This window comes from Petaurus breviceps, unplaced genomic scaffold (genome assembly GCF_028583685.1).
Source record: "Petaurus breviceps papuanus isolate PSGF00001 unplaced genomic scaffold, PetGlider_PUasm1.0 90743, whole genome shotgun sequence".
Classification (NCBI taxonomy): Eukaryota; Metazoa; Chordata; class Mammalia; order Diprotodontia; family Petauridae; genus Petaurus; species Petaurus breviceps.
The window spans coordinates 13151146-13162388 of NW_027187332.1; the positions used below are offsets into that span (position 1 = coordinate 13151146).

At 39.0% G+C, this 11243-nt stretch overlaps 1 protein-coding gene across 3 annotated transcripts in view; it reads left to right on the forward strand.

The window, feature by feature from the left end:
* The window catches only part of GPR180 (G protein-coupled receptor 180), a 41920-nt gene that overhangs the window by 17360 nt on the left and 13317 nt on the right, over positions 1-11243 (forward strand). For 2 of the 3 annotated variants that reach the window (XM_069067336.1, XM_069067338.1), the window contains exon 3: positions 2022-2222. The exons of the other annotated variant lie outside the window; for it this stretch is intronic. In XM_069067336.1, the coding sequence (XP_068923437.1) occupies positions 2022-2222 (201 nt within the window). The remainder of the gene's footprint in view (positions 1-2021; positions 2223-11243) is intronic. 3 annotated transcript variants of the gene reach the window in all.

The window sequence follows — 11243 nt, forward strand, 5'->3', positions numbered from 1 at the left end:
TTTTTTTTTTTTTTTTTTTTTAATTTCTGGGCTATGAAGTGGTAGCCCCAGGAGTATTTGCTGTCCAGGACAGGGACCCCTTTATTTGTTTCTTACCTTGCTCTTTCCAGTCCCAGCCCTTTGGTGATAGGCCTGGTAGTGGCCCTTGTGGTTGGTGGAAAGACTTGTCCTCGGAGTTGACCAGGCCCCTTCCGGGCCTGCCTCTGTGTCTGCCGGCTGTGCCTGCCTGCCTCTGCGTCTCTCTCAGACTTTTTTCAGAGATAATTAATGCATTGATTTGTTTCCCCTTTCACCCATTTCTCTTATTCCAGTTGCACTGATTTTGCTAATATAAAAAGATATTTAATTTTATGTAGCTAAAACTGTCTATTTCCTCCTTATGAACATTTTTTTTCTTGGTTAGTTTAGAATTCATCCTCTAGGCATCGTTTCCATTATCCTCTAATTTTTGTTTTTAGTTGTGGCCTTTTATATCTTGGTCTTATGCATTTGAAACGTAATGTCTTGGTAATGTTCTGTAAATAAGCTTATACCATAAACCAGTATTACCTACATAGTCTGTGAAATGGAATAAGGCCATTAAAGGTAAATTGATGGTGAAGACGACCATCATATCCTACCACTTTCAAAGACCAAATATCAGGTTGTGTATTTTAGAGAAGGAAATTTTAAAAATTTTAAAGCAGGAAAAAGAACTTTAGTATGTTGTCTGATTGCCTCGTTTTTATAGAACACAGACCTGGGTGATGCTAACTTTGAAAGTTATGGAATACAACAGTTTCCAAACAATTAAAATTTTGGGTCACTCAAAGACCAGTGTGCATAATGAGTGTGCTGCATATTTCTGATAAAGAATTGCACAAGCAGTGAAAATTACTAATGTCATCAGAGAAATTTAGACCAGAACAAGAGGAAGACTAGCTAGAAAAAAAGAGGTCATGCTGCAAGAATAAGAGGTAATTGTCAAACAGTCCATATGCTCCACTGATACACACACTCTGAGATCTAGAGGAATTTCTCTGACACACTGGGGACTCCTGTAGAAGATTTACGAGAGGATGTGAACAAGAATTGGACAGGATTAAAAGTTGTGAATGGGTTGTGATCTGCACAGTTGGAGGGAATACTTACTTTGAGGAATTCTCAAATCTATTAAAATAAGACTAGATAATGGAAGTGATTCAATTTTTTTCTTCTACTTCAAATAAACTTTTTCAAAAGTACTGTATCGGGGCGGCCAGGTAGCACAGCGAGTAAGAACACCGGCTCCAGTGCTGAGAAGACCTGGAGATCGAATCCCAGGCTCAGACACTTAGCACCCACCCAGAAACACCTGGCCGTGTAACCTTGAGCAAGTTACTTAACCCCACTTGCTTAGGGGTGGCCAGGTGGCTCAGCGAGTAAGAGCACCGGCTCCAGTGTTGGGATGACCTGGATCAAATCCGGGCTCAGATACTCAGCACCTGGCCGTGTAACCTTGAGCAAGTTACTTAACCCCGATTGCTTTAAAAAAAAAAAAGTACTGTATCAAGAAAATCAATATATAAAAATTTTGGTAATGAAAGTTAAATTCTCTAGTGACTATAAATTCCTAAGTTAAATTCTTTGTGGTATTACATTTTACCTTTTTAGATATTTTTCAGAAAAGTAATTTATCTCACTTGGAAACTTTTAAGTGTAATTTAAAATAGTTGTGAAGTGAAGTTTCAGGAAAAGTGTATTCCATTAAAAACAATACTTTTTCAATACAGTCTTTTAAGCATTCATAAAGTGTATTTGTAATTGTGACTTATGTTCGATTTCTGATTGCTCTGTTATGTAAAGTAATTACCTACAATAATCTTCCTACACTGAACCAGGTATTTCCAGGGTAACAAGAACAAAATAAAAGGGGTTTCACAACCTGGAATGGAATGAAATCACTGGTTGAGAGCAGAACTGCATCATTTATCTATATTTTAAAATAAATAAGTTGTTTTCAATTTAAAATCAAGCACCATTCTTTTTCTTTCTCTTTAAAGTGACTCTGAATCATACTGAGCACAATCTGACTGTGTCTCAGATTCCATATCCCCAAATGTGGTATGTGTTTTATGTTGACAAGTTTACGTGTGATGATGACTTTGAAAATTCTGAATTAGAAGACATCTCATTTGAAATGATTTTACTAAATCCAGATGCTGCAGGGAATCCTTTGGATCATTTTAGTGCTGGAGAGTCTGGTAAGTATATTTTTGCTTTCAAATACATTGTTTCATATATATATATATATATATATATACACACATATACATATACACATATACTCTGTGTGTGTGTGTGTGTGTGTGTGTGTGTGTGTGTGTGTGTGGTGGGCAGGTAGGTGGCTCAGTGGATACAATGATGGGCCTGGAGTCAGGAAGACTCTTCTTTAGTTCAAATCTGACCTCAGACACTTACTTAGCTGTGTGACCCTGGGCAAGTCACTTAATGCTGTTTGCCTCAGTTCCCTCATCTATAAAATGAGATGGAGAAGGAAATGGTAAATTACTACAGTATCTCTGCCAAGGAAGCCCCACAAGGGATCACAGAGAGTCAATATGACTCAGTAACAATTTATGTATGTGTATGTGTATACATATATGTGTGCATATACATATATATGGGGGGAGAGAGAGGGAGACAGAGAGAAAGAAAGATTAAGAATTTGGGCAAGTCTAAACTCATTAAATAGGAATAAAGACCAATCCAAACTCTATCCCATGTCTTTTGCTTCATGCCAAATTTTGACCTAGAATTTCTGTTTGTACCATTATATCATACTTGTGCTTGTGCCTTAATCATTCTGTACCAACCCACCTCCTGTACTACCTGTACATCTTTACCATACCAGCCCAGACCGGTGCCCTGACATGACCTCTTTTGATCTAACTGTGTGGAATTGAATTAGAATCATCATTGATCCGATCTAACAAAAAGAATGTATTGCTAAATCTACCAGAATGTTTCTTTTTATAACACATTGCCATCAAATGACTCCTGAAGACTGCATTCATTGACTGAAATATCCAACAAGTCTTATGTTATTTCTTCACCATAGTTAAAAATAACCCAACTTCCCAAATGTTTTAGGAACACTTTGGTTTGTAAGTTGAGCCCCTAGGGAGATTTTCCTCCCTTGTGACATCATGTATGAAGATTGTGTTTCCAGAGAATCATTTCTCATTTCAGGAGTGTGTATTAGTCTATATTTTACTTAACTCATTTCTAGACTTCGCCTTTAGAGGAGAAAAATTGTCTCAACTGTACCCATTTTCAGAACAGGTGACTTACCAAATACTCATCTGAGGTATTTTGAGTTATAAAATTATGTTGCCGATATTTGCAATGAAGGTTGTATGTGATCATTATTTTCAAATCAAATATAATTCTTTATACCCACCATGCTTGAGTTAATGCTATATTTTTTGTAGACTCACTCTCTGCAATAGAAAAAAAAATTCAAATCACTTATGCTTCACATTGACATAGATTATGAATATCACATTCATGAACAGAACAAAGTAAAATACTTTAAAAGTCAAAGTGGTTTTTCCACATTTAAAAAAATGTAGTTATGCTCAGTATATATATGTCCAGGTAGTATATATAGTTTATTTTGAAGAACAAGAAAGAGATTCACATGTGAACCAGGTGTGGTGGTATTAGACTAATTTTTGTTAGTATGTGGTCTAGATACCTTTTTAACACCTCCTCACCATTTGTGAGAATCAAGTATTGGTGTCTAGTTTTTATACATGACAGGAAAGATAGTATATACTCACTTCCCTGATCCTCATTAATCTTCCTCATTCCTGCACCAGAATTTCAGTACATCACTTGTGAAAGGTTGCCATTTCCCCCCTCCTTGCCCTGCTGTATTATTGTACTATTATCTTTCACCAAATTTATCTTAGTACTCTCTGATTTTATTTCTTCATTGGTAAAAGAAGAAAAATAACATTTGCCAGTTACCTATATAAAAAATTGCAAAGGATTCTTCCCAGTTTGGTTTGTATACAGATTTATGTATTTCACAATATAGGCGGCATTCACTATCTGTTTCATGCTCTTCTAAAAATATTTTTTTCTTTTGAGTTTATCAAAGTTTTGCTCTTTAGTGCCACCTTTTAAAATTAAACTTAGTTATCAGAATTAACAGACACATAGTATTGTTTCTTTCTGATGAAGGGCAAGCAGCTGAATAAAATTAAAATTAGTTGAAAAGTAAATGAAAAGGTTTTTTTCTTTCCATTAGAACTGTATTTATTTAAAAGAACAGTGAATTTAAAACAGGGAGTATATTTTTAAACTATCCTGTAGGCAATCAAGGCAAGAAGGATTTATGCAAACTTCAATGAAATTGCATTCTGTGAGCAAAATACTGCCCATGGCTGCACAGATGCCTTCAGTCCAGTTCATTTCATGCATTGCTGTCTCCATGAAGTAATTTCCTCTGCTGATTATTGTCTCAGGATCCAGAAGTGCCATTCACACCAAAGAAGCCTAAAACATCATTCTGGTTATATGAGGTTCATTTTGAAGAGTCCTTTCCTCATGTTACTTGGTAAATAGTGGAGGACTTTTCCATTTCTGATAGATTTGTAGACTTATGAAACTTGCCCACTTTCTCCTTTATAAAAAGATTCTAGATAAAAGAAAGATGGTTTTAATTCACTAATATTGAAGAATAAGGAAATCAGATCAGCCTGGTATATTGCATGTGTGGGGAACCTGCGACCTCAAGGACACATGTGGCCCTCTAGGTCAAGGGAGGCTTTTTGACTGAGTCCAAACTTCATGGACCAAATCCTCCTAAGAAAAGGATTTGTTCTGTTAAACTTGGACTCAATCAAAAGGCTGCAGGTTCCCCACCCCTGGTATAGTGTGTAGTGGAATTGGCCTTGGGGTCAGTAAAACCTAGGTTCAAGAAGTCCAGCCTCCAACATGGACTAGTTGTGTGACCTCAAGTTAGTCACTTAACCTCTCAGTAACAACAAAACTGTTTACTGATCTGCACCTTCTATATGAAATCTTTCTTAGCCCTTATCCTCCAGCTGCTAGTGCTTTCTCTCCTGAACAGGAAAAAAAAAAATACACATTTATCTTGAAGTGTGTGTGTGGATGATGGCAGAGTAGAAGCAGGACCTCCCCGTTGCTCCGGCTTCCACCTTCCCCAATCCATGTAAAAAGAGGACTCTAAACAAACTTTGGAGCTGCAGAACCCACAAAATGACACAGAGAAGCTAACCTCCCTCTGAGGACAGCCTGCAGGCTGGCAAGAATCGGCCAGAGCAGTGCTCTGGGAGCTGAGCTTAGCCCCAGGGCGGGCCTGACCAGCTGGTGGCCAGAGGGACTCCAGATCAGCATTAGCTGTGGCCATTTCCAGATTTATCAACACATAGGTGCAAAGGACAAAGTGAGAGGTCAGTGCAGTCCGGACTTTGGGACCCAGTAAGTGGGAGTGCATGACTTTTACCCCCGGGGCGAGAAGCTGCTGAGCCGCAGGCACAGCCAGCCAGCACCACATGGCAGCTTCAGCTCCTGGCCTGCAGAGTGTAGGGGGACCAAGCACCAGTCTGAGGGGTAATCACTCTTGCTTTAACCTTCTTAGATCTGGATTGCAATCTAGGGTGGAGGTCCTGGAGTGTGTGTCCAGCTTGCCAGAACGTGTGGAGACCTCAGAGAGGACACCCATCTAATACCTTGCAGCTGAGAAAACCCCCAGCCTTTGGGACAAAAGCTCCCCTGTCTGGTGGCAGAGTCCTGTGGCAAAAAGCCCAAGGGTCAAGTGACTGAGCGGCAACATGACCAGGCAAAGGAGACAAAGAAGACAGAAGATTCCAATATTAGACTCCTGTTTTGGGGACAACAAGGAGCAAAGCATGGAACAGAAGGAAGACAGTGAGTCAGAACTCCTGCACCAAAAGCTTCAAAGGAAAATATGAGCTGGTTACAGGCCATAGAGGACCTTAAGAAGCAGATAAGAGAAGTGGAGGAAAAATTGGGAAGAGAAATGAGAACAATGCAAGAATTGGGAAGAGAAATGAGAACAATGCAAGAAAATTACGAAATGAGAGTTAGCCTAACTGAGGAAAATAATACCTTAAAAAATAGACTAACTCAAATGGCAAAAGAGGCTCAAAAAGGCAATGAGGAGAAGAATGCCTTAAAAAGCCAAATTTGCCAGATGGAAAAAGAATCTCTAAAGCTCAATGAGGAAAATCATTGCTTCAGAATTAGATTGGAGCAAATGGAAGCTAAATGACTTTATGAGAAATCAATGTGCTGTTAAACAAATCCAAACAAATGACAGAATAGAAGGCAATGTGAAATATGTCATGGGAAAAACCATGACCTGGAAAATAGATCCAGGAGAGAGAATTTTAAAATTATTGGACTACCTGAAAGCCATGATCAAAGTAAGAACCTAGAAAGCATCCTCCAGGAAGTTCTCAAAATAGAGGTTGAAAGTATCCACCCATCACCTCCTGAAAAAGATCCCAAAAAGAAAACTAGGAATATTATAGCCAGGTTCCGGAATTCCCAAATTAAGGAGAGAATATTGCAAGCAGCCAGGAAGAAACAATTTGAATATTGTGGAAACGCAATCAGGATAACCCAGGATCTGGCAGCTTCTACACTGAGGAATCGAAGGACCTGGAATATGATATTCCAGAGGTCAAAGGAGCTGGGATTAAAACCAAGAGTCACCTACCCAGCAAAACTGAGTATCATGTTTCAGGGGAAAATATGGTAATTCAGTGGAATAGAGGACTTCCAAGCATTCTTGCTGAAAAAACCAGAGTTGAATAGAAAATTTGACATTCAGATACAAGAAGCAAGAGAAGCATGAGAAGGTAAACAGGAAAAAGAAATCATAAGGAACTTATCAAAGTTGAACTATTAACATTCCTACATGGAAAAACAATAATTGTAACTTATAAAACTTTTCTCAGTAGTTGAAGGGAATATAAATATATATATATATATACACACATACATATGAAGGTATATGGGCATATGAATGTGTGTATATATGTTTACAGGTATACATAGATAGAGGGCATAGGACCAATTTAACAGGAAGGGACGATACTTAAAAGGTGAAATTAAGAGGTGAGAGAGGAATATAATGAGAGGAAATGGGGAGAGACAGAATGGGGTAAACTATCTCATATAGAAGAGGCAAGGGAAGATGGTTACAATGGAGGGGAAGAATAGGAAGGCAAAAGGGAATGGGTCAACCTTATTCCCATTGAATTTGGCTTGAGGAGGGAATGAAATACACACTAAATAGGGTGTCTCACCCTCCAGGAGAGTAGGGGGGGAAGGGGATGAGAGGGGGGATGATGGGTGGGCTGGGGGGAAAGGGAAGTTGGAAGCACCCACTTTTGAAAAGGGATGGGATCAAAGTAGAGAACAGAATAAGTGGGAGGTGGGATAGGAGGGAGGAAAATATAGTCAGTCTTTTAAAATATATCTACTATGTTATTGTTTTGCATTAGCCACAGATGTACAACCTATACTGAACTGCTTATCTTCCCAGTAAGGGTGACAAGGGAGGAAGGGAATGAATCTGGAATTCAAAGTTTTAAAATCAAATACTCAAATACACACACACACACACACACACACACACACACACACACACATATATATATATATATATATATATATATATATATGTACTATTATCAATACTATTTTACATGTAATTGGGAAATAAGATATACAGTCACTGGGGCATGGAGATCCACTGGAAAAGTCGAAAGGGATATGGGAGAAAATATGAGAGAGAGCAGATTGGAGGAGGGGATATCCTGTGGGACTGCTATTTTGGGGCAGTGGGTAGGGGAAAAATGGGGAGAAAATTTGTAACTCAAAATCTGGCAGAAATGAATGATGTAAATCAGAAGTTAATATGGAAAAAAAAGAAATAAGTGTGTGTGTGTATGTGTGAGATACACACATATGTTCATAAATAGATCAATAAAGCATTCATTTAGTGCTTACTATGTGCCAAGCACTGAACTAAACATTGGAGATAAAAATACAAGCAAGCAAGACAGTTCCTGCCCTCAAAGAACTTATATTCTGATTGGTAAGACAATACATAAAGAAAAGATGGTGTGTATAGTAGATGACACATATAGTGACAGTGGATAAAGGGGACCTATAAGGAGTAGGCAAGGGAGATGGAGATACTACATATGTGACAGCATGGAAAGCATGATTTCAAGCTAGTGTCAAGGAAGTGAGAGGTAAAGGGAAATCCACACTGGGAGTTCCCTTATACAGATAAAACCGTAGACCAGAGAATGAAAGCAAAAACTTAACAAGCATAGAATAGCATAATTTAAATAAAATTGATTGATTTTAGTTATGGTACCCTTGTTTTCTGCATTTGCTATAGTGAAACGTGCAGAATTTGTGGTCCCTAATTTTTTTTTTAAAGCAATTGGGGTTGAGTAACTTAATCAAGGTTACACAGCCAGTTATTTCTGGGTGTGGTGCTGAGTATCTAAGCCCGGATTTGAGCCAGGTTATCCCAACACTGGAGCCAGTGCTCTTCCTCGCTGAGCCACTGTGATAGTAATGGCATTTAAAGATTCCCCTGTATTGGCTTGGTTTTCAAATTGATTGTGTTAAAACCCAGAGCTTGTTAATCCCACCTGTGGGATGGACTTGTTGATGTGAAAAGAAAGTCCTGAACTGGGAGGAGCTGGTGACAGTAGATTTGGAGAGATAAGAGAGAGGCGGAAGATCTTTTTGGAAGCAGCACCTCGTGGGGAGAGAGAGAGAGACTAAGAGAATTGCTGGTGGCCGCTTTGAATTGCCCTGGACTTTTGAGACCTGCCCCCTGAGCTGCCAAGGACTGAGGAGACATGGCTGTTTTGCTGGTACTTTGTCTGTCTGTTTTGATGTTGTTTTGCCAGATTTGTCCACTGGTGAAAGACAGTCCTTTTGTTGAAGAAGTCCTGGAACCTGGCTGTTCGCTAAGAAGGCCTGCGACTGTCCTGCAGACAGAGAGTGAATACTGTCCACTGGTGAGGGACAGTACTGTTGTTGCAGGGGTCTGGAGACTGTCCTGCAGACAGAGTGAATACTGTCCACTGGTGAGGGACAGTGCTGTTGTTGCAGGGGTCTGGGAGCCTTTCTGTTGGTTCAGAAGCCCTGAAGAAGGATTTTCTTGTTGTATGTTTACAGAAATCCTGGGAGAGGGCTTTGCTAATGTGTTCAGGGGTTCTAGGACTGTTCTACAGACAGAGGATGAATTCATGAAGGGACTGGCAATGTATCTTGTGGCTTTGCTAAGCCTTGTCTCCCCAGGAACTAAGATTGCTGAGAACTTGCCTCGTGTCAAGATGAAGAAAAGACCTCCATTTGGGTATTAAGTGCTGTGTTTAAACTTGATGTAACTCTGGGGTAGATTCAATTGTGATCCAGGGGTGGGGAACTTTTGACCTTATGTTTGGAAACTAATCTCCATTTGAGAAGAGGGGCTTTGTGGTGGACTTAATTAAGGTATAGCCTAGGGGTGGAGAAGTATTTAGAACAGAGACTTTGTAATTGATTGAATGATTGGAAGGTCCTGGGGTGGGGTAGTACTTGGAGATTATTTAATCACACTTAGTAAATGCTGTATTTTGAATGATGTCATGTTTTGATCTTCTCTGTTCTTGGTTTGTCACTGAATAAAATAGAGAGCACCTATGCTGGTATTTTGAACCTGGGAAGTTGCCTTTCCTTGGCATTACATTACAGCCACCTGGCCACTCCTAAGCAATTGGGGTTAAGTAACTTGCTCACGGTTACATGGCCAGGTGTTTCTGGGTGGGTGCTAAGTGTCTGAGCCCGGATTCGATTTCCAGGTCATCCTGACACTGGAGCCGGTGCTCTTACTCGCTGTGCTACCTGGCTGCCCCTTGGTCCCTAATTTTCTTATGAGAAATAACAGTGATCAGGTGGCTACTCTACCCCTTTCAGATATGTATACACTATGGCGGTATATACTTCTCTAAGTAATAGGGGGGAAATGTATGCTCTCACCTGTAGTTTCCTTATTTGTTCAAGTCTAAATATTTTGATGGAGTATGGCATATTGTCCAAGACTGTGAGTCAGGAAGATCTGGCTTAAGTCCTTCCACTGACACATAATGGCTTTGTTACTATGGGCAAATCACTAAATCTCTCAATGCTGCGGACAGCTCTTTAAGACTAGAAGTTACATACAAGTTGCTGATGTGCATTGATGGAGGGGGTGTCGGGAGTTCCCTGCACTGATGAAATCACAAGTTTAAACTAAGTCTAAACATAGCTTTTCACCTGGATTTTCTAATAATCCTTCACTAAAGTTTTCATCAGGGTTCAGAAGTGATCCTGAGAGAGTGCAAACTGTTGATAAGTTGTGCAAAGCCTTTGAGCATGGGATCAGTGATGGACTATGTGTCTGCATCCAGCCTAGCCAGACAGAGAAACTCATTAGCAGAATGCCTTCCAGGTGATGAATTTCTTTAGCCACAGGAATTCATGAATGTTGGCTCAGGCATAATTGGAGTTATAGCTATGGAGGTTGTAACCACATTGATAAAATCAGGTCCTTGAAGTTTTGTAACCCCGGCGCCAGAATTCATTTTATGTGGAGCAAGTGGGACACCCAGTGGCCAAACTATTTATTGGCTTTTCCTTTTATCCATTTTCATTCTATTCCTTACTTTGATCACACACACAATTGAACCATTTATTGAATACATCCCATCCTGCTTATCTATGTAGATGTTTTTACTTATCTTTCAAAAACTATTATTTTTTTCCATTTTATTTAATAAGAATGTTTATAGTAGAAGTGATTATATGATATCTCTAAAAAAAGTATTAAACTTGCAATTTGGTCACAAATTTGTCAATCTTAAACTTAAAACTTCTATATTATTTTTTACTACTGTTAAAGATAGCAATGTAATTGAGCACACCATTTAATTTAAAATGAGACTTGCTATAACAGTAACCGTTCGTCATTTATTATTCTGTATTTTTTTAATTTCATAGAAAAGTAATTGATTATATAACCAATAACTAAGATATTTTTGTGAAAATTGCTTAATTCTTGGTTTTTCTTAATTTGAAACATTGAGAGTTTGTATATATGAAAGGATCATCCTCCTTACTCTCCCCTTATAATCCGTATCTTTTCTTAGCTGCTGATACAGTCTATTTACCTA